Genomic DNA, 25,383 nt, shown 5'->3' on the forward strand with positions numbered 1-25,383 from the left:
AATGGCCGGCCGTGGCCCAACCCCACATTCCCCTGATAGGTGGAGAGTTGGCCCAATAGCCGTAGCGCCACCGTCCTGACGTCAGGACAGTGTTCAAATCTGGATCAGTTTTTATCAGATCCATTGCAGCCCCTTTTTTAGAGATTTGGGTATGGAGGAAAATAGAGAGGGTTGTGTTTTCTGACACTTGGTGAGTTCCCTGGAACACCGGGGACACATATTCATGTAGAAAAGACGTACAAAAGTGCATTTTGCATGATAGGTCCCCTTTAACTATTAAATACATTGAGTTGAGTAAAATACTTGGTTACTGATTAATTTAGGTTATAATATATTAAATAAATTGCAAAGCAAAACATGCTGTAATTTATTTATTTTGTATTTTTTAAAGGTTTTCAACCTGAAAGAATCCTAATGTGTCCTTGAAAAGTTGAAATAAAGAAAAGGAAAAAGGATTCCAGTTGTCCATGCGTCCTCTGTTGCCCCTCAAGCCTCTCAAATGTGGGCAAACACTCAAATAAATGCCAAAAACCCAGAGAACTTGACAATACTTATCAGAATAAAAGCATGTTAAATAACACTGCTACCTAGTTAATAACTCACTCAGTGGAGGCTCGTCCATTGAAGAAAGGGAGGACCATCCTCCCTAAAATTTCAGAAGAAAATTAACTTTGAAGAGAACAATAAATGCACCTCAATTTAAAAGATAAGTCTGTTAAAATACAGATAATAGCCCTGACTTTTAACATGGGACTGAAATGGGGCTAGAGACGACGATCCTCCCTTTGGGCGGGTCTATCCAGAGGCTCTGTATTGGGCGCCTATATCATCAGTGAACCAATCAGCGGATCTGACTGGGCATTAGAGTGTTGATGGGGAGGGTTATCAGCGATATCAGAGTTTTTTCTGAACCGGGGAACAGGGGCGCTGCGCCCTCTTACCAAAATCAATTCCTTGAATTAGGCTTTGATTATGTTCTGGCCCGCCATCTTGTGGCTCAGCCAAAAATTGGCCCACGGCCAAACTTACTTGCCTACCCCTGTTGTATGTCCTATATTTACTAAGTGTATGTTCACTCCCATAAAAAGTGTATATTGACGCACATATCTCACACTGTAAGAACAAATAAATATCCCCCTTTGCATTAAAATTGTATTTATTAAATTTGATCATACAAAATCTATTAAAAATGAGAAATAAAAATGGTTAATTAAAGTAAAAACTCTTTAATAAAAACTTAAAAAACGTTTGAAAACATATTTTCATTTAAACTGTAAATAAAAACCCTGATAGTGTCTCCACAGTGAGGCGTTCAGGAGTCTCTACAGTGAGGCGTTCAGGGGACAGCGGTCAGCAGGACGTCTCTACAGTGAGGCGTTCAGGGGACAGCAGTCAGCAGGACGTCTCTCTACAGTGAGGCGTTCAGGGGACAGCAGTCAGCAGGACGTCTCTACAGTGAGGCGTTCAGGGGACAGCGGTCAGCAGGACGTCTCTCTGCAGTGAGGCGTTCAGGGGACAGCGGTCAGCAGCACGTTCTCCAGAGTCACCTGACTGCTAACGTATCGAGTCAGTTTGCTGTTGAATCCTCTCTCCTGCAGGAAGTGGATTCTTCCGGCGTCGATCAGCTGTTTGCAGAGACGCCCGACCTGCTCTCTCTCCTCCACCGATAGAAACCTGCAGAGAAAACATGAAGGGGGGACGGGGGGGGGATGGGGGGTTCAAAAACGGATGAATTTGTTGTTATTTACAGAAAAGTACAGAAGCCCTGAGAGGACAACATAGAGTTGAATTTCAAGTGATGCTTTTTCTACGACTGATCTTAAAGGGCCCATGTCATGGCCATTTCCACTGATCATAATTACATTGTTGAGGTATACTAAAATAGATTTATACTGTGCAATTTTCCAAACTCACATTGGTTTCTCATACAGCATCTCTGTCAAGCATGTGTATTCAGCAGTATTCACTTTCTCCACTAAACGACTCGTTGGAGCTCTTGCCCCCCCCTCCCTGTGAGCCTAGTGTGCTCCGATTGGTCAGCTCGGCCACTCGTTCTGATTAGTCAACCACCAGAGAGGCTGCGCCCATGTCAGTGCTTTTCCCGGCTGCTCTCAGCTGCCCCTTTCACACCGGCGCTTTTCCAGCTCCTGCTGGGAGCTAGAGCCTGAAAAGCGCCGGTTTTTCCTGTTCACACCGCAGCGGCGGCGCGTCATAGCTCCGGAATGCGGTTCACTTCCAGCTCCAAAAAATTGTCGGTCCAGAGGCAAGAGCTTCGGAGCTATGACGCGGCGTCGCTTACGTCGAGGCGTGCAGGAAACCTTACTTTGACCATCCGTTCGCTGTTATTGATCATTGTGGAGATACATGGGCTGCACAGGTTGTCATGTCCGACTATCAGAAGTAGAATCATAATGAAAAATACGCCGGTAAAATGTGCCTATAGAAAACGGCTTAGCAAGTAGTCAGTTTAGCTTCGGTTGCTATGCTAACATCACCCATGTTATACCAGAGAAACTTTCATAACAGCGTTGTGATGCCAAACAGCGTCAATTCAGACTGACACCAAACAGCGTCAATTCAGACTGACACACATTCACTTAAGGGGAACTGGGGATATGTATCAGCTGCTTGTGTGACAGTCAGACAGTGAATACTTTAGAGCCGTGTGAGCTAACCCGGAGCTAACGGGACAATAAACTCCCGTGGAAGTGCAGCCACTGCAGCGGTCGGTAAATGCCGCTGAAACACATTAATAAACAATGAACCACGGCACTCTGGAGAAAAGTATAAGGTTGGAGAAGTCGTTATTTAATTTAATCTGGCTTCGTATGATTAAAAGCAACACGACCCGATGCAGTCCCCGGCCCGTTGTTGTTGTGGGAGAAAATCAGCGACGTAAACTGTGACGTCATGACGCAGCAGCGGCAGCTCTGGGCAGTGTGAACAGAGCGGGAGCTGAAAAGGGAAACGGGAGCTGAACCAGAAAAGCTCTCGCGAGGAGCTAGAAAGTGAAAAGCGCCGGTGTGAAAGCCGCAAGCGTAACATCAGTCTTATCATGGCGTCGGCACAGCCGTATATTTTATATACATATATATTTTTAACTGTTGTTATAGAAGAGTGTGACGGCCCCAGGGCCTTTGTCTTACGATGGGGTGGAGCTGAAGAGGCTAATCAGCACGATCACGGACACCTCCGGACACTACGGCCCCAGTCTCTCTCCAAAGCGGCTGCAGGAAGACTAACTCTGCGATCCTCTCAACCACCTATCTGCATTTACCACAATAAATGTGCCGTGGTTTTGTAAACTCGTGTATGTCTCCTTGTCTTTGTGGCCTACGAGCCGCTCATAACAAAGAGTAAGTTATTTTTACCCGTTATAAACTACTACTGTTTGATGAGAAATCAAATCATGGTTTGCTATATATGAATTCAGGGAAGAAAGGATAGGCCTACTAAGTATTTCCATTAAACTTTATTTTTAGAAATGTACAAAATGAACATAAATATACATATATACACGGTATATCATCCATTCCTCCTCCTCGCATCTTGCCTGCGCACAGTCGGTGCGGTGCCTTTTAGCACGACGCCTCAGTAGTAGTAGAAGTGCCTTTTAGCACGTCATGGATTGTCCGCCAGGATCTGGCTGGACGAAATCAAATGCAAATCACAAAATATTAGAGAAACTTAGTTGTTTTAGATTCGTTAGTAGTAGTTGTGTAATGAACAGCTTGCCTGCTAATATGCTAACCTAGCTTTGTTTACCTTGGTAGCTAACACGATATGAACGTTAGCTTGGAGGAAAGGCAACTATAATGCAGTGTAATAAAACTACTATGAACAAAAGCTAGTGGTTCATATTAGGCTAGCAATAACGTGTTTATAATTGCAATCGTATACGGGTATTCTGCTACCATACAATGTAACTTGCATGAATACATTGTTTTGCGCTAGCATACAGCTAGCCTCGTTAGCTACATGCAGTATATGTACGGTCACAATGTACGGTAAATCACAGTACAGTATACTGTATGAGTATTCCGTGTGTGTGAATGCAGACATTCTCCTGCTATGAGATACATGTATGCAAGGCCATCTGCTGATATTAGAGTTGATATATGGAAACTCTAGCAACTTAGTTAGCACAGTTAGCACTGTGTCAATGGCTTAGCAGTCCAACACAGTTTACACATTTAAACAGTCTTGTTTGATAAATACACAAATAACAATGCAAACTTACAGGTTGTATACCCAGATCTTCCCCTGCTCCAAACGGTCCAAACAAGCTGTGCATATCCGGCCTCAAACTGGGCAATGTTTTGGAAGCTTTCGTCTGTGAAATGCCGGTTCTTCGAACCTCTGGAGGAGGAACACGCCGCTGCTGGTGTGGCCATAGCTCTTCGGGATTGGTCCATTTCGTTCCGGGTACCGCATGACATCAGGCGGTACCCGGAACTAAATGGAAGACTCAAATGGGCAGTGACGTATCTCCAACGAGGCGTTTTGGGGAGGTATTTTCTGTGTTAGAGTTTTACTCGCTACAGGGTGTACTTTGAGGGTTTTGACTCTGCACACCGTTTACATGCATAAAAACCTTCATAACACACAAGGGGACGGGTAATAACCGGAAAAGCATGACATGGGAGCTTTAAGTGTTCTTTACCGTTATTGTTTTTATGAAAGTTCAACATTGCAATAATAACCTTTTGAAATTCCTTCATTTATGTATATTTTATATTTATATTTATGTATATTTTATATTTATATTTATGTATATTTTATATTTATATTTATGTATATTTTATATTTATGTATATTTTATAACAAGTGCAGAAAAAAAACTGTTTTCAGGAGATATTTTTTTGCTATGATGGTTTTTAAAGTATTTAAAAAGCGACTCGTGTTTAGAGCACATTGAGAAGTTAAAAAGCACTTGAACGCTTTGCTATCTAAACAATTAGGGAGTGCTGCCTCTTGTGGTCAAATTGAGTATTACAACAAACACTAAAAAAAGTTACATATTTTTTCAGAAGCTTAAAAAGACTTTCCTGCAAAAACTTTTTCCACATGATCTATAGTCTTAAAGCAGCAGGGAAGAACCTTTATACACAATTCAAAAAATGATCACCAGAATATTTATTGTCTCACTTTCCCTTAATATGTTTCATCTTCACGTCAAATGCATATTTTCTACTTTTTAATTTCTATTTTGATATGTTTCAAATTTTTGAAATGTTTATTTCTACTCTTTTAATTTCTAATGATGTGCAATGCCTTGTTTTTTATGCTGCTGCAACGCAAACATTTCCCAATTTGGGATCAATAAAGTACATCTTATCTAATAGGAACCAAAAATACAGTTACGTTGAAGTTGCACTCAATTGCATTTTGATAAAGTGCCATTTTGAATACAACTTTTTTTTACAGGATTCCCTTCAACATTAACTTCAATGAAAACATTTCTCTGTCTCTTTGCAGCTGTTTTCCATCTAATTGTAGGTCTCTTTAAAGTAGAGACACTACATACTGATATACACCTGAACATCAGCAGGAGAGGACTCTTTAAAGTAGAGACACTAAATACTGATATACACCTGAACATCAGCAGGAGAGGACCCTTTAAAGTAAAGACACTACATACTGATATACACCTGAACATCAGCAGGAGAGGACTCTTTAAAGTAGAGACACTACATACTGATATACACCTGAACATCAGCAGGAGAGGACTCTTTAAAGTAGAGACACTACCTACTGATATACACCTGCACATCAGCAGGAGAGGACTCTTTAAAGTAGAGACACTACATACTGATATACACCTGAACATCAGCAGGAGAGGACTCTTTAAAGTAGAGATACTACACACTGATATACACCTGAACATCAGCAGGAGAGGACTCTTTAAAGTAGAGACACTACATACTGAAATACACCTGAACATCAGCAGGAGAGGACTCTTTAAAGTAGAGACACTACATACTGATATACTGTACACCTGGACATCAGCAGGAGAGGACTCTTTAAAGTAGAGACACTACATACTGATATACACCTGAACATCAGCAGGAGAGGACTCTTTAAAGTAGAGACACTACATACTGATATACACCTGAACATCAGCAGGAGAGGACTCTTTAAAGTAGAGACACTACATACTGATATACACCTGAACATCAGCAGGAGAGGACTCTTTAAAGTAGAGACACTACATACTGATATACACCTGAACATCAGCAGGAGAGGACTCTTTAAAGTAGAGACACTGAATACTGATATACACCTGAACATCAGCAGGAGAGGACTCTTTAAAGTAGAGACACTACATACTGATATACACCTGAACATCAGCAGGAGAGGACTCTTTAAAGTAGAGACACTACATACTGAAATACACCTAAACATCAGCAGGAGAGGACTCTTTAAAGTAGAGACACTACATACTGATATACACCTGAACATCAGCAGGAGAGGACTCTTTAAAGTAGAGACACTACATACTGAAATACACCTGAACATCAGCAGGAGAGGACTCTTTAAAGTAGAGACACTACATACTGATATACACCTGAACATCAGCAGGAGAGGACTCTTTAAAGTAGAGACACTACATACTGATATACACCTGATCATCAGCAGGAGAGGACTCTTTAAAGTAGAGACACTACATACTGATATACACCTGAACATCAGCAGGAGAGGACTCTTTAAAGTAGAGACACTACATACTGATATACACCTGAACATCAGCAGGAGAGGACTCTTTAAAGTAGAGACACTACATACTGATATACACCTGAACATCAGCAGGAGAGGACTCTTTAAAGTAGAGACACTACATACTGATATACACCTGAACATCAGCAGGAGAGGACTCTTTAAAGTAGAGACACTACATACTGATATACACCTGAACATCAGCAGGAGAGGACTCTTTAAAGTAGAGACACTACATACTGAAATACACCTAAACATCAGCAGGAGAGGACTCTTTAAAGTAGAGACACTACATACTGAAATACACCTAAACATCAGCAGGAGAGGACTCTTTAAAGTAGAGACACTACATACTGATATACAGTACACCTGAACATCAGCAGGAGAGGACTCTTTAAAGTAGAGACACTACATACTGATATACACCTGAACATCAGCAGGAGAGGACTCTTTAAAGTAGAGACACTACATACTGATGTACTGTACACCTGGACATCAGCAGGAGAGGACTCTTTAAAGTAGAGACACTACATACTGATATACACCTGAACATCAGCAGGAGAGGACTCTTTAAAGTAGAGATACTACACACTGATATACACCTGAACATCAGCAGGAGAGGACTCTTTAAAGCAGAGACACTACATACTGAAATACACCTGAACATCAGCAGGAGAGGACTCTTTAAAGTAGAGACACTACATACTGATATACACCTGAACATCAGCAGGAGAGGACTCTTTAAAGTAGAGACACTACATACTGAAATACACCTAAACATCAGCAGGAGAGGACTCTTTAAAGTAGAGACACTACATACTGATATACACCTGAACATCAGCAGGAGAGGACTCTTTAAAGTAGAGACACTACATACTGAAATACACCTGAACATCAGCAGGAGAGGACTCTTTAAAGTAGAGACACTACATACTGATATACACCTGAACATCAGCAGGAGAGGACTCTTTAAAGTAGAGACACTACATACTGATATACACCTGATCATCAGCAGGAGAGGACTCTTTAAAGTAGAGACACTACATACTGATATACACCTGAACATCAGCAGGAGAGGACTCTTTAAAGTAGAGACACTACATACTGATATACACCTGAACATCAGCAGGAGAGGACTCTTTAAAGTAGAGACACTACATACTGATATACACCTGAACATCAGCAGGAGAGGACTCTTTAAAGTAGAGACACTACATACTGATATACACCTGAACATCAGCAGGAGAGGACTCTTTAAAGTAGAGACACTACATACTGAAATACACCTAAACATCAGCAGGAGAGGACTCTTTAAAGTAGAGACACTACATACTGAAATACACCTAAACATCAGCAGGAGAGGACTCTTTAAAGTAGAGACACTACATACTGATATACAGTACACCTGAACATCAGCAGGAGAGGACTCTTTAAAGTAGAAACACTACATACTGATATACACCTGAACATCAGCAGGAGAGGACTCTTTAAAGTAGAGACACTACATACTGATATACACCTGAACATCAGCAGGAGAGGACTCTTTAAAGTAGAGACACTACATACTGATATACACCTGAACATCAGCAGGAGAGGACTCTTTAAAGTAGAGACACTGAATACTGATATACACCTGAACATCAGCAGGAGAGGACTCTTTAAAGTAGAGACACTACATACTGATATACACCTGAACATCAGCAGGAGAGGACTCTTTAAAGTAGAGACACTACATACTGAAATACACCTAAACATCAGCAGGAGAGGACTCTTTAAAGTAGAGACACTACATACTGATATACACCTCAACATCAGCAGGAGAGGACTCTTTAAAGTAGAGACACTACATACTGAAATACACCTGAACATCAGCAGGAGAGGACTCTTTAAAGTAGAGACACTACATACTGATATACACCTGAACATCAGCAGGAGAGGACTCTTTAAAGTAGAGACACTACATACTGATATACACCTGATCATCAGCAGGAGAGGACTCTTTAAAGTAGAGACACTACATACTGATATACACCTGAACATCAGCAGGAGAGGACTCTTTAAAGTAGAGACACTACATACTGATATACACCTGAACATCAGCAGGAGAGGACTCTTTAAAGTAGAGACACTACATACTGATATACACCTGAACATCAGCAGGAGAGGACTCTTTAAAGTAGAGACACTACATACTGATATACACCTGAACATCAGCAGGAGAGGACTCTTTAAAGTAGAGACACTACATACTGATATACACCTGAACATCAGCAGGAGAGGACTCTTTAAAGTAGAGACACTACATACTGAAATACACCTAAACATCAGCAGGAGAGGACTCTTTAAAGTAGAGACACTACATACTGAAATACACCTAAACATCAGCAGGAGAGGACTCTTTAAAGTAGAGACACTACATACTGATATACACCTGAACATCAGCAGGAGAGGACTCTTTAAAGTAGAGACACTACATACTGATATACACCTGAACATCAGCAGGAGAGGACTCTTTAAAGTAGAGACACTACATACTGATGTACTGTACACCTGGACATCAGCAGGAGAGGACTCTTTAAAGTAGAGACACTACATACTGATATACACCTGAACATCAGCAGGAGAGGACTCTTTAAAGTAGAGATACTACACACTGATATACACCTGAACATCAGCAGGAGAGGACTCTTTAAAGCAGAGACACTACATACTGAAATACACCTGAACATCAGCAGGAGAGGACTCTTTAAAGTAGAGACACTACATACTGATATACACCTGAACATCAGCAGGAGAGGACTCTTTAAAGTAGAGACACTACATACTGAAATACACCTAAACATCAGCAGGAGAGGACTCTTTAAAGTAGAGACACTACATACTGATATACACCTGAACATCAGCAGGAGAGGACTCTTTAAAGTAGAGACACTACATACTGAAATACACCTGAACATCAGCAGGAGAGGACTCTTTAAAGTAGAGACACTACATACTGATATACACCTGAACATCAGCAGGAGAGGACTCTTTAAAGTAGAGACACTACATACTGATATACACCTGATCATCAGCAGGAGAGGACTCTTTAAAGTAGAGACACTACATACTGATATACACCTGAACATCAGCAGGAGAGGACTCTTTAAATTAGAGACACTACATACTGATATACACCTGAACATCAGCAGGAGAGGACTCTTTAAAGTAGAGACACTACATACTGATATACACCTGAACATCAGCAGGAGAGGACTCTTTAAAGTAGAGACACTACATACTGATATACACCTGAACATCAGCAGGAGAGGACTCTTTAAAGTAGAGACACTACATACTGAAATACACCTAAACATCAGCAGGAGAGGACTCTTTAAAGTAGAGACACTACATACTGAAATACACCTAAACATCAGCAGGAGAGGACTCTTTAAAGTAGAGACACTACATACTGATATACAGTACACCTGAACATCAGCAGGAGAGGACTCTTTAAAGTAGAGACACTACATACTGATATACACCTGAACATCAGCAGGAGAGGACTCTTTAAAGTAGAGACACTACATACTGATGTACTGTACACCTGGACATCAGCAGGAGAGGACTCTTTAAAGTAGAGACACTACATACTGATATACACCTGAACATCAGCAGGAGAGGACTCTTTAAAGTAGAGATACTACACACTGATATACACCTGAACATCAGCAGGAGAGGACTCTTTAAAGCAGAGACACTACATACTGAAATACACCTGAACATCAGCAGGAGAGGACTCTTTAAAGTAGAGACACTACATACTGATATACTGTACACCTGGACATCAGCAGAAATGTAAAAAAAAAAATCTACTTTTGCTGGTGCTGTTGCATTTAAAATCAAATAGTTGACTAAAACAAACTTGAAAGAAATCAAATACATAGTGTTGTTTTTTCATTTGTTTATATTTATTATGATAATTGTTGAATGTAAACAAGGTAATAAAGTAAGTACTGAAGTAGCTTTAAGTCAGTGTATTGATCAGGGCAGAGCCAGGTGAGCTAAAGTCACTCAATACAAAGGTAACTAGACAAAAACAGGAGGAACAAACGAGAAAGAATTCTAGTGTTGTTTTTAATTTGAATTTATTTGTATTGATTGTTATTATTAGTTGAATTCTCAGACTAAATCTCTGGTGACTTGAAATTAAAAGCAAGAAGCTAAACTTAGACAGGAGAAACAAACGTGAAATAAATCAAACGTGTCAGTATTGTTATCATTATGATTATTATTTTTTTATTGATTGACAAGACTTTAACTTAACAAGAAAACAATGGACTAAACATAAATATAGAAATGTACTATTAAGTAAATATGAAAAATATAAGATACATATAAAAATTGACTATTAACTAAACATGATAAATATAACATAAATATAAAAATGAACTATTAAGTAAATATGAAAAATATAACTTAAATATGAAAATGAACACTATAAACCAAACATGACGATATAACATAAACCTGATAACTTGTAATGACTAAATGTTGCTCTTATTTAGGGGTGCTAGAAGCAAAGGAATAGTTTATTTATTTTAATATTAAGGTTGTTTTTTTGCCCCTAGTGGCTAAAACTGCACATCACTGTGAGTCTCTTCTGGAACCTTTGTTGATGTCTAACCAGATCTAATAACTGTTAAGTGTTTAAATATATATCCTGACTGGCTGTGAGTATATGTTGTTGCTCACTCACTTTGAGCTTTAGACTGTACTTGAAATGTTTTAATGTCTTACTAATTTTTGATGTTGTGAGTTTGTTTTTTAAAGTTTTTAAAGCCGATGTCAGGGCTGCCTTTGAGTCTTATGTTTTCCTTTTTAGTCATCGTTGATGTTTGGGCGGATACAAGAAAAGGAATTGATGAATCTTCTCCACCGTGGTGTTGTCCTCCTCTGCGTTGTTGGGATCGGCTCATTGGTTTGCTCAGGTGGATCCACCCTCACTTCCTGTTCCACCTCCAACTCCACCTTTACCTCCACAAGCTCCTCCTTCACCACGCAGAGTTCCAGTTCCTGGTTTCTCTCATGCAAAGCGACTATCTCTGCATCCTTCTCCTCCACACAACGTTCCTTCTGTTGTTCCAGTTCGTGATTTCTCTCATGCAAAGCAACTATCTCTGCATCCTTTTCCTCCACACAACGTTCCTTCTGTTGTTCCAGTTCGTGGTTTCTCTCATGCAAAGCAACTATCTCTGCATCCTTCTCCTCCACACAACGTTCCTTCTGTTGTTCCAGTTCATGGTTTCTCTCATGCAAAGCGACTATCTCTGCATCCTTCTCCTCCACACAACGTTCCTTCTGTTGTTCCAGTTCATGGTTTCTTTCATGCAAAACGACTATCTCAAAATGTTTCACCTCAAGACAACACAACTTCTCTTGTTTGAGTTCCTGGTTTGTCTTTTGCAAGGCAGCCATCTCTGCATCCTTCTCCTCAACACAGGGTTCTTTCAGTTGTTTGAGATCCTGGTTTGCCTTTCTCAAGGTGGCCATCACTGCTTTGTCCTTCTCGTGCATCTTGAGGAGCTTTCCATATTTCATGTTCAGTTCCTCATTGTTTCCGCGCAATACTTTGTGCTCAATTTCCAGGGCATTCATTTTAACATCATGCCTCACTTCTGGTTCCACCTCCACCTCCACATCCTCCTTCTTGTCCACCTTCTCCTCAACACAACGCTCCTTCTCTTGCTTCAGTGTTTGGTTTTCCTTCAGCAAAGCAGCGATCTCTGCATCTTTCTCCTCAACGCAACGCAACTTTTGTTGTTTGAGTTCCTGGTTTGTTGTTTGCAAGGCGTCCATATTTGCCTCCTCCTTAACACAACGCTCCTTCAGTTTTGTGAGTTCCTGGTTTCTATCACGCAAATCAGCTATCTTTACAGCTTTGTCAACACAATGATCCTTTTGTTGTTGGAGTTCCTGGTTTCTCTCACGCAGAGCAGCTATCTCTACAGATTTCTCCTCAAGACAACGCTCCTTTTGTTGTTTGAGTTCTTGGTTAGTCTTTTGCAAAGCAGCCATCTCTACACCTTGCTCCTCAACACAGGGTTCTTTCAGTTGTTTGAGTTCCTGGTTTGCCTTTCTCAAGGCAGCCATCTCGGCTTCGACCTTCTTGTGTGACCTCTGGAGGTTTCTGTATTTCATGTTCAGGTCCTCATTGTTGACGCGCAAGACGTTCTGCTCAATTTCCTGGGCTTTCACTTTCACATTGTACTTAAACTGCAAAGCTGCTGTATATGCTTTGAGCATAGCTTCCTTCTTTTTAGCGCCTTCAATCTCAAGCTTATCCCTTAAAGTCCTCTCCTGCTCCAGCAACAACTTCATTTCCTGATTTTCTTTTTGCAGAATCTCGAGCTTGACTGCCAGCTCATCTCTATTGTTCATCTCCATCTCTACCGCTGTGACGAAATGACCTGTTGTTTAGCAAACTAAATGTAATTGTTCGACTGAATTAACGTCACAAAAATCCCACAAAAGTTGAGTTCACTTGTGAAGATTATCTCGCTAAAAAACACTGCAAGTATCCCTAATGTTTGCTTGCAACAAAACCTATTTCTGCAATGATCTGACACTAGCTGGACAAATTGCTTCTGCCTGCTGCTCTGTCCTGCAAACTCCTAGAATTCAGAATTCTACATAAAGGCAAAAGATGATGTCATAATTCTGAAGGTTCCATTCCAAATAAGGAGTGCAGGACATCAGCTGACAGGAAGTAAGAATGGAACCATGCTGTTGCCTAGCAACGCAATTGTGTTTAGATAATATAAAGAAATGTAAACAATCTAAATGCTTTATTAATTCCAATGGGAAGTAAGCAACATGTTCTATTATTAGTACAGCGGATAAGCTCTCATATTATAACAATTGTGCATTTTATGAGAAAAGCATGACATTTCTAACATAGTTAGAGCATACCATAAGGTTTATTTTCAGATGTGGAGGGAAGTCAGATTTGACCCGTGAGGACCGTGAGAGGTCAAATCCAAGATGGCCACCAGTCTCTCGGGTCAAATGTTCAAACACGCTTAATTTTGGAACCAAACATTGTAGAAAAAATTTAAGGTGTCATATCCAACTAAATTATGGATGCCCAATCATTTGGTGATACTTTTGAGATCGCCAGAATTCAAGAAAATGAATTTAGTTGAAGATAAAGGTAGAAATTGACCAAAAATAAGCTGTCAATCAGTTGAAATTTGGTGTGTGTGTGTGTGTGTGTGTGTGTGTGTGTGTGTGGTATATTCCAGTGGATTTATGGTCACCCAGCGCTAGCATTACTACAGAGACTGGAGGAATATGGCTTTACTTGGCACAGTCTGCATGCTGAAGCAAACATTTGTTTTTGTCTTCAAATACATACTAACATGATTGTGACGAGCATCATATTTGTTCCCCGCCCAACTCTCTAAGTCTAAGTGCTTGAACTCCGTGACAGGAGGATGAAGTATGTATAAATGGATGGAACTATCAACAAAACAACAGCGTTTTATTCCCCAATGTCATATTTAATAGAAAAATAATAATAATAATGTAAACCAAAGAGGGAGATGGAAAACAGTTCCATGTAGAGCACCAACAGCTCTCTTAACCCTCGCTGTTAACAAAGGGCTGCACTCAACTATAAGGTTCACCGCTGTCCCTTTCCACTTATAGAGGGTTGGGGTTCGATTCCCTGCCTGTCCACCTATAAAGCCAAGGTAGCGCAGCTTTTTTTCTGTTCTTTAGTGGCTCACATGGACATTTAGAGGTCATGCAAAGAAAGGGTTATGTATGTTGTGTGTGTGACAGAGAGTGCAGAGAGAACATTGGCAAAGGGGATTTGTTTGTCCTAGCATGGCTGTACAATTACAAATACAAAGGTTTACCCATTTAGACTCCATGGCATGGAGAAAAAAACTCATTTTAAATGACTCTAAGGATATAACAAGTTTTAGAAAATTGAAAGATTGATGGATTTTTGCCCACATGCGTTAAACATCTTAATTGAATGTTCTATGTGCAACATGAGGACAATAACCACAAGTGTACTCACAGTACCTTTTTTCTCTGGCACTGAAGTTGCAAGGTTTCAGCATGTTGTCCCTCTCTAAACCTTTCTGTTCTCCATTCTTCTTTCTCCAATAAGTGGTGCATCATTATTTTTCTATTAAATATGACATTGGGGAATAAAACGCTGTTGTTTTGTTGATAGTTCCATCCATTTATACATACTTCATCCTCCTGTCACGGAGTTCAAGCACTTAGAGAGTTGGGCGGGGAGCAAATATTATGCTCGTCACAATCATGTAAGTATGTATTTGAAGACAAAAACAAATGTTTGCTTCAGCATGTGCCAAGTAAAGCCATATTCCTCCAGTCTCTGTATTAATGCTAGCGCTGGGTGACCACACACACACACACACACACACACACACACACACACACACACACACACACACACACACACACACACACACACACACACACACACACACACACACACACACACACACACACACACACACACACACACACACACACACACACACACACACACACACACACACACACACACACACACACACACACACACACACACACACACACACACACACACACACACACACACACACACACACACACACACACACCACACACACACACACACACACACACACACACACACACACACACACACACACACACACACACACACACACACACACACCACACACACACACACACACACACACACACACACACACACACACACACACACACACCAAATTTCAACTGATTGACAGCTTATTTTTGGTCAATTTCTACCTTTATCTTCACCTAAATGCATTTTCTTGAATTCTGGCGATCTCAAAAGTATCACCAAATGATTGGGCATCCCTAATTTAGTTGGATGGACCTTAAATGTTTTTCTACAATGTTTGGTTCCAAAATTAAACGCGTTTGAACATTTGACCCGAGAGACTGGCGGACATCTTGGATTTGACCTCTCACGGTCCTCACGGGTCAAATCTGACTTCCCTCCACATCTGAAAATAAACCTTATGGTATGCTCTAACTATGTTAGAAATGTCATGCTTTTCTCATAAAATGCACAATTGTTGTGCTTATCCGCTGGGGTAAGGCAGGGGTCTCAAACTCAAGGCCCGGGGGCCAAATCCGGCCCGCGACTTCATTTTATGTGGCCCCGCAAGAGCTTGCAAAGAATATAATACGTTTATTATACGGTTACATGCCACTTTACAGAAGCAGGTTGCCCATAAACTACATGTCCCACAATGCATCTCGTTTTGTGACATGCGCACTGAAGAGACTTGCAATTATTTGCCCTGGACTTCTGCTTTCAGACGTAGTTAATTACTAAGTTATTATCCTATCTGATAATAATCCAATTCAGAGACAATAATGTAATATAATACATTATTTTATATATATTTATTATATATTTATTATATAGTTACAACCGGCCCTTTGAGTGCAACCTTTATGCGAATGTGGCCCGCGATGAAATTGAGTTTGACCCCCCTGCCTTCAGGTCTTCTATAAAAACCAGAACAGAGAAAATCTGAAGTGAACAAAAAAGTAAAACCTCAGAGGTGAGATATTTACCCGCTCACAGAGTCCCTCTCCTCCGCCGGTTCGTGCTCTTCCTCCTCTCCTCTCTGATTGGCCGGATCTTGAGATGGAGCGTCCTGATTGGTCGGTCTCATTCCACACGTGGCCCAGCTCGACATCCTGCAGAACGCTGAGAACTCTTCGGCTCCGATTCCTCGCTGCAGGAAGAACTCTTTCCCGACGTAGTGACGCCACTCACAGCGGTTGTGACAGCACAACGCCACGGCAACGCCCAGAACTGGACCAGGACCAGGACCAGGACCAGGAACTAGATCAGGGTCTGCTGAATCCTCTTCTTCTGTTGTTTTGAGGCGTTTCGGTGGCGGTCCGCTCTCCTCTCTTGTACCCGGTGTGTCGAGCAGACAGCGGAGAGCCAGATCTGAGACAGAAGATGTTAGAAAAATCTCACTGGTCCCCGGCTTGAGCTTCAATCTCAGGATCGATGTATTTATGATCCTCTCCAGAATGGAAGTAGTCAAAATCTAAAAAATCTGACTTTTTCTCAAAATCTCAAAAATCGGACTTTTTCTCAAAATCTCAAAAATCTGACTTTTACACACAAATCTAAAAAATGCTGACTTTTCTAAAAAAATCTGACTTTTTCTCAAAAAACTAAAAAAAATTACTTTTTCGCAAAAATCTCAACAAATTGGACTTTTTCGCAAAAATCTGACTTTTTCTCAAAATCTCAAAATTCTTACTTTTTCTCAAAAATCTCAAAATTCTGACTTTTTCTGAATACTTAAAAATGTTAATAATCCCTGGTCTCCGGCTTGAGCTTCAATCTCAGGATCCATGTATCTGTGATCCTCTCCAGAATGGAAGGAGTCATCACATACAGAGCATCAACTAGTTCCTGAACAGTGTCCTTCACATGCTGATATCCAAGAGAGGGAGTTACACAGTCACAAGATGGAGGAATAGAAAGCAGTATTCAATGTTTACTTCAGATTAGCTCCACGTCAGAAATGAGCATGCTTGTCATATGTCTATCTCCATAGAGGCTGAATCATCATGTTAATCACATAGCTATCATATGCCTCAAACAGTCCTGATGCTCTTCTAGGTAATCACACATCCTGTCATGTTCACAGCTGCAGTTGGGATACCTTTGTTAGCATGTTGCTCTGATATTGAAGGAGTACATTCACTATTTAACAGAAGTGAAAACGCTGAGCCCTGCTCTCACCTGTCGCGGCTCCACACAGGTGTTTCCCCACGGCGACCAGAGGCAGCTTCCTGTCGGTGAGCGGCGCCACTTTACCTGGAGACAGCAGAGAGACAGGAGATCAACAGCAGAACTCACCTGGACTTCCAGAGACTCCAGATGTTCGTCTGTTTTCTAAACCCAGCTGTTAGTATCATATTTAAATCATCCCTTACTTAAGTCCAGATGCTGGATGTCGACCTGCAGCCTCTGGAACTGAACTCCAGCCTCCTGATGTTTCCCGTCCACCTGATGAGACAAAGATCCCTTAAAACATGAACTCATCTCTCTGAAGGCTCTGTGAGCAGGGTTCCAGTTATAATCTGAGCTTCATGGGGGTCTTTAAAACTAACGCACACACAGCAGCAGCCCTCTACTTGCTACAAACTTAAATATGAAAAGGTTAAACGACGCACACCACATAGCACATCATCTCAGCGCAGCACGCTCACAAGCATAGATTAGACATAGACCTTGGAGGTGCAGAGCAGCATATTGTCATTCAAGAGACAATACGATGCCTAGTTCTTTTGGAAAACATGTTTTTCTTTTAGCCTATTTACCTCGTTAACGTAAATACTCATTACATTGACACATGCATGATTTGTGATTAAAATAATGGTTGTTGGTAATGTATTAGCGACCCCCCCAGATGTATGATTTCACCGCTTTAGGAGCTCAGACCCTCCTTATGGGAGCTCCCATTGGCTCCCACCCTGTCTGAGAGGTAAACAGGTAGTGTGTATCTTTAGGGCTTTTATTGTGAAAGGAAAGCAGGAAGGAGTAATAATAAGTAACCTGTTCAACACTGCATTCAACCACTGCCCCCCCCCCCCCCGTTTGTCTCTTTACGTGTTTTCTTCGTTGTTGTGTTATTCTCTGTCAAAGCGTCTTTCAGTTTCTAGAAAAGCGCTATAAGTGTGTCATGTATGAATAAAGTAGTTTACCTTGAACCGCGTGCTGCTGCGCTCCACCAGCAGGAACTGCAGGTCCTTCAGATCCTCGCTGGTCTTCTGTTCCTCGCCTGTCTTCAGGGGGTCTCGTCTCCTCAGGGCTTCGTGGATCCAGTGGGAAAGTTTCCCTCGACCTGCTCCGAACTCCACGAAGCTCCGCCCCCTACCCAGCAGCCCCAGCGCCTCCATGTGACCTAACAGAGAGGACTGCACACACCTGACAGGTGAGAGAGGAACAACAAACCCAACTCTGAACACATTTGAGTTTTTAAAGAAAGTTGTTTAATTGAATCCCTGTGGTTTTCAGCTCAGGTGAGCTCAGTGTTTGTTTACCTGCTGCTTCAGGTGTTTGTGTTTACCTGCTGCTTCAGGTGTTTGTGTTTACCTGCTGCTTCAGGTGTTTGTGTTGACCTGCTGCTTCAGGTGTTTGTGTTGACCTGCTGCTTCAGGTGTTTGTGTTTACCTGCTGCTTCAGGTGTTTGTGTTTACCTGCTGCTTCAGGTGTTTGTGTTTACCTGCTGCTTCAGGTGTTTGTTGGCGGAGTCTCCATTCTTTGGGTCGTCCAGTTCCTCCTGAACGACCGGATGAGACAGAAAACCGTCCTCAATGTCGCACTGCAGTCCTACCACAACAACATCAACATCATCCTCATCATCCTCACCATCATCCTCATCTAACTCACAGGTGAATGTTGACTCACCTGTGGCGGCTGTCTTCAGTTTGTCCAACAGAGACTGTAGCTGAGTCCGGCTGAGATCACACAGACTCACCTGAGACACACAGCAGCTGTTATTAGTAGGTCTAATATCTGTATTAATATCATTACTATGGTTTTATATTATCATGATTACAATTATAATATTCAGGTGAGATGTTACCTGTCGGAGCGTCTCGTCTCCGTCAGCTGGTCCAGCGTTTATGTTCTTCACATAGTAAACCTGCAGGAAGTCAAAACCACATTTCATTGAGCTTCAAATAAAAATACATTTAACAATATATATATATATATATATATATATATTAATAATAACAAATAAAGTAAAATAATAATAACCTTTTTCAAAAAATGATGTACACACAAAATATCAGAATTATTACTTTTTTCTGAATATCAAAAAATGATGACTTATTTTGACTTTCTTCAAAAATCACAAAATTCAGATTTTTTCCCCAAAAGTTTCAAAATTATGAATTTTTTCAAATAAATTAAAAATGACTTTTTCCCAAAAAACGTAAAGGTCCCATGTCATGGCCATTTCCACTGGAGGTTGTACACTGGAGGTGTGGGTTCCTTGTTAGCGATACACAGCCAAACTCATCCTGAGCACACACAAAGTCACAGCCGAAGTAAAAACACTAAGTGTGGCTTGATATTGAGTAAGAAAAAGGTTGATAAACGCTGTGAGAATGGGTCTGCAGAGAGAATGGGTCTGCAGAGAGAATGGGTCTGCAGAGAGAATGGGTCTGCAGAGAGAATGGGTCTGCAGAGAGAATGGGTCTGCAGAGAGAATGGGTCTGCAGAGAGAATGGCTCTGCAGAGAGAATGGCTCTGCAGAGAGAATGGGTCTGCAGAGAGAATGGCTCTGCAGAGAGAATGGCTCTGCAGAGAGAATGGGTCTGCAGAGAGAATGGGTCTGCAGAGAGAATGGGTCTGCAGAGAGAATGGGTCTGCAGTGAGAATGGGTCTGCAGAGAGAATGGGTCTGCAGAGAGAATGGGTCTGCAGAGAGAATGGGTCTGCAGAGAGAATGGGTCTGCAGAGAGAATGGGTCTGCAGAGAGAATGGGTCTGCAGAGAGAATGGGTCTGCAGTGAGAATGGGTCTGCAGAGAGAATGGGTCTGCAGAGAGAATTTCAACTGTCTGTTATCAGCCTGCAGCCAGGGAGGAGAAATCAGCTGAGCTGCCTGCACTGTGTGTGTGTGTGAGGAAGTCCGTGGATTGGTCAATTTGGACCAATCAGCGGGGGCTTAGCGTAACGGCTCCGCGGACGTAACGTAACGGCTCCACGGATTGGTCCATTTTGTTCCGGGTACGGCTTGACATCATGCCGTACCCGGAACGAAATGGAAGAATCAAATGGACAATGACGCATCTCCAACGAGGCGTTTTGGGGAGGTATTTTCTGTGTTAAGAGTTTTACTCGCTACAGGGTGTACTTTGTGACTCTGCACACCGTTTACATGCAGAAAAACCTTCATAACACACAAGGGGACGGGTAATAACCGGAAAAGCATGACATGGGCCCTTTAACATGCTGTCTTTTTCAGAAATGTCAGACTTTTTTCATAAAATCTCTAAATTCTGACTTTAAAAAAAAAAAAAAAATCTCTAAATTCTGACTTTCCCCCAAAAATCTCTAAATTCTGACTTTTTCCCAAAAATCTCTATTTTTTCTCAAAAATCTGACTTTTTCTCAAAATTCTGACTTTTTCATTCAAAATCGCAAAATTCTGTCTTTCAGAAATGTCATAATTCAGATTTTCTTCTGAATAATAATTTAAAAAAAGAATAATGATAAAAAGAATAATACAAATGATAAAACAATAGTATTTGTAATAGTGGTCTCACGGGCTTGGGCTTCTCTCTGGAGTTACATTTCTTCAGGTGTTTTTCCAGCTTGTCTTCACTCACGGTGCTGAAACAGGAAGTGATTCATTAAACCTCCTGATTATTAATAAAGCTGATTAATATAATTATTATTTAGTGACTCACTGTTTGGGGTCCAGAGGACAAACGATCCTCCTGCAGCTGCCCTCCTCCTGCTCACAGGAAACAGGGATTAAATCAATAATCTGACACTAATTATTAATTTTAGGTTCAGGTTATTGATTAGTTACTAAAAACAACACAGACAAATCTCTAATGAAAGTGCACTCTGCTCCGTCACCTCTAAAAACATTAAAAAGGTACAAACATGAGCATTGAGCATTCAAAGTGAATAAATAAATAGGCATCTGTGGGACACTGCTACCACGTATTCCTCTGTTTTTCATAATATACTGTAGAGCAGGGGTGTCAAACTCAAATAAACAGTTGGCCAAAATAAAAAAACGGTACTAGTGGAGGGCCGGACTGGTTCAATGTTTATTGCAAAACGTATTGAAATGAACTTATTGCACATATTAAACTTGGAACTAACAAAGCTTAAAGGGGACCTCTCATGCAAAATGCACTTGTGTACGTCTTTTCTACATGAATATGTGTCCCCGGTGTTCCAGGGAACTCACCAAGTGTCAGAAAACACAACCCTCTCTATTTCCCTCCATACCCAAATCTCTAAAAAAGGGGCTGCAACGGATCTGATAAAAACTGATCCAGATTTGAACACTGTCCTGACGTCAGGACGGTGGCGCTACGGCTATTGGGCCAACTCCACCAATCAGGAGGAGACAGCCACGGCCATTGCCGTTCTAAAGCGCTGGAGACGCTGTAGTACATATGCCAGGCCTGTAGATGGTGCTGTTCTCACTGAATCTGCCCTTGCTAAAACAGAGCTAAAAAATGTCAAATTGAGTGAAATGAGGCATGGCTAAAATGCATGATCTGTTTGGTATTTTGAAAAAGAAAAAGTATAAATATGCCTTATATAGGTATGGTCCTACACTATATTATTCAAATATAGCATGATAGGTCCACTTTAAATGATTGCCTATAAAAACAACATGAAACATTAAATAATCAGTTGCATTCATTTCTTATGGCTCAGAGTCATTTCTTATGAGTACATTTCTCCACAGGCCAACAACAGCTTCAACAAAACTATTTCCCTCAAAGAACAAACCAAACATGCCCTGTTGTCGTGAGAGAAAAAGTGCAGAAGGAAACATGTAAACTCAGTGTGCTGCTCTGTGATGCTAGCTCAGATACTTGGCATCTCATCTTGGGTGCAAGGTCATCAATGTTTGGGGTCAGGCTCTGAGCTGAGGAGACCCTCAGGATGGAGTGAAGGTGTGCGTGCAATATACCGGCGGGCCAGATCTAATAGGAATTAGAAATTATCCTGCGGGCCGAAATTAAATCCACCACGGGCCTGATTTGGCCCCCGGACCTTGAGTTTGACCCATGTGCTTTATATCATAATAACGCATTCATGTGTTTAGTCATTTATGGTTTCAGCTGGAAACTGGATAATAAAGTGCAAAATGTTCTAAAATATGAACATTTCCCTGGTATACAACAAAGCATGGCCTCTATACGTACAGGTATCACTGACTCCTGCAGACACACACATTGTATTTCTACAATATTTCTGTAGATGGTGTCGTAGAGACTCTACAGTGATCTGAGAACACCATGACTTTAACATGAATCTGTGTTTGTGCATTTTAAATCTTAATATATGGACCTCATTATGTGATTATTATTATCAGACTGTTTGAATACACCATGTTGCACACAGTACACACAGTACACAGTACACACAGTACGCAGTACACAGTACAGTACATACAGTACACAGCACACAGTAAACACAGTACACAGTACACAGTACACACAGTACGCAGTACACAGTACAGTACATACCGTACACATACACACAGTACACAGTACACAGCACACACAGTACACACAGTACACAGACACACAGTACACACAGTATACACAGACACAGTACACACAGTACACACAGTACACACAGTACACACAGTATACAGTACACTACACACAGTACAGGAGTTCAGACTAATGAGGATCCCTCGCTCAGCTGTTATCATGGTCCCTGAACTCACCACATGTTCCTGAACTCACCACTGGTCCCTGAACCCACCACATGTCCCTGAACTCACCACGAGTCCCTGCACTCACCTGAGTCGCGTGCTCTCCGCAGAACACATTTCCTCGCGCCACGATCATCTTACAGAAGCGTTTCTTTTTCTCCACGAAGAATCCACACCTACCGGGCAGGGGCGCCGCCATGTTGGAAAACAGTGACGTGGTGACGCTCCTGCTGCGTTCAAGTGCTCGCCACGACCGTAGGAAATACTGCGGAGATACGAGTTTGAGTTTGTTGGTTTTCTTGTACTTTTTGTACTTGTACTTTTTTTCTTACCTTACTGAACTGTCAAAATGATTATTGGGGCAACGGGTGGAGCTTTCGGAAGTAATTTCAAAATAAAAGCTCTTGCAAAATCCATCTGATATTTGGTTAAAAAAATTAGGGTATTTTTTGACGTTACAAAAAGGAACATCTTCTGATTTTTTCATGAATTCTAAAAACATCTGAGTTTTTCTCAAAATTCAGATTTTTTTTCCTCAAAATTCTGAATTTTGACATTTTCTGAACATTTCGGAATTCGGAATGTTTTCAAAAGATCTCTAAATTATGATCTTTTTCAAAAATTCTCAAAATTATGATATTTCTGAATATCTCAATATTCTCACTTTTTTCAGAAAATCCCCAAATTATGATTTTTTTCAGAAAATTCTAACATTTGGACTTTTTCTGAAAATGTCAGAATTATGATTTTGTTCAAATTTTTTAAATTCAGGGTTGTTTGTTAGTCCAAAAATCAGCTCCTAACGTCTATCCTTATCGTCAATCCCTAACGTCTATCGTCTATCCCAGGGGTTCTCAACCTTTTTTCCCAAGAGCCCCCCCAAATGACTCCTGATGCCCCCCCAAATGAGGGGCGCAACAGCGGTAATTAAAGTTTAAAAGTCTCAAAAATGCTACAACTACTGTCACAAACTGGATGAATGTGAAGTATTTTGTTAAAGGAGGATGAAAGCGTAATCAAGGAGTACTATTGGAGTGACTTTGATGGTTATTGGACTCAGGATTCATTCATTTGGATTCCCGCTGTATCGCCACGTGCTGAAAAGTGCTATATAAATAAAATTGCCTTGCCTTGCCTTGCTGTATGAAGAAATTAAAGGACGGCGCAAGTGGAAACAATTCACAAAGGGATTAAACTGTTTAAAACACATGCTCAAAGTAAGCCGGATTTTGCCGATGTGTTTATGTGGATACAAAAGTCGTAAATAATCTACAAAATGGAGGAGATCGATCTGATCGGAGCAACTGTGACAAATAATCTGAAACCGGCATGGACAATGACTATGTTTTAAAAATGCGCTTATCCAGAAAAGCCTGGTTTGGACACTTTACGGGCAGAAGAAACATTTCTATCAAAGAAAGAATTATACATGTCTGTCTTGTTATGCCTATAATAGCTACTAACTTGAATTTTTATTCAAATTAATTAATCAATTATTTTGTATATGTTATTGTAATGTAGAGACAAGGCTTTTAGTGACAATCATGTATTGCGTTACAATTATATGTAAAAATAAATAAATAAATAAATAAAATAAAAAAAAAAAAAAAGTCTAAATATGATATTTGGCCTCAAATCATCTGAGGCCTGGCGCCCCCCCTGCGATCTTTGGCGCCCCCCAGGTTGGGAACCACTCTATCCCTTGACCTCTGTGTGAAACGTCACGGGGTTAAGGGCTAGTGGATAGGAGAATTCAAAAGGATTTAGGAGAAGAGACTGCGGTACTTTATGGGAGCTGAGGGGTCTGAGCTCCCACGGACGCAGTGAAATAATACATCTGTGGGGGTCGCTAATACATTACCAACAACCATTATTTTAATCACAAATAATGCATGTGTCAATGTAATGAGTATTATTTACGTTAACGAGGTAAATAGGCTAAAAGAAAAACATGTTTTCCAAAAGAACAACGCATCTCTTGAATGACAATATGCTGCGCTGCGCCTCCAAGGTGCGCAATACATTATTGCGTAATCTATGCCTGTGAGCGTGCTGCGCGAGCTGAGATGATGTGTGTGTGCGCAGTTGAACCTTTTCATATTTAAGTTTGTAACAAGCTATGGTAGCAAGTAGAGGGCTG

The 25,383-nt window shown here is 41.0% G+C and overlaps 1 protein-coding gene across 1 annotated transcript; it reads right to left on the reverse strand.

Moving 5' to 3' along the window:
• Positions 1-1,214: 1,214 nt before the first annotated feature.
• Positions 1,215-23,600, reverse strand: trmt13 (tRNA methyltransferase 13 homolog). Its single transcript, XM_034122533.1, has 11 exons — positions 23,332-23,600; positions 21,238-21,284; positions 21,094-21,160; positions 19,404-19,463; positions 19,226-19,295; positions 19,041-19,147; positions 18,520-18,732; positions 17,749-17,821; positions 17,555-17,629; positions 16,360-16,744; positions 1,215-1,674 (listed from the first exon to the last, which is right to left on the reverse strand). Exons 1-11 carry the CDS (start codon positions 23,440-23,442, stop codon positions 1,509-1,511), a joined length of 1,374 nt encoding a protein of 457 aa, XP_033978424.1. The 5' UTR covers positions 23,443-23,600; the 3' UTR covers positions 1,215-1,508.
• Between the last annotated feature and the right edge of the window lie 1,783 nt (positions 23,601-25,383).

This window comes from Trematomus bernacchii, unplaced genomic scaffold (genome assembly GCF_902827165.1).
Source record: "Trematomus bernacchii unplaced genomic scaffold, fTreBer1.1, whole genome shotgun sequence".
Classification (NCBI taxonomy): Eukaryota; Metazoa; Chordata; class Actinopteri; order Perciformes; family Nototheniidae; genus Trematomus; species Trematomus bernacchii.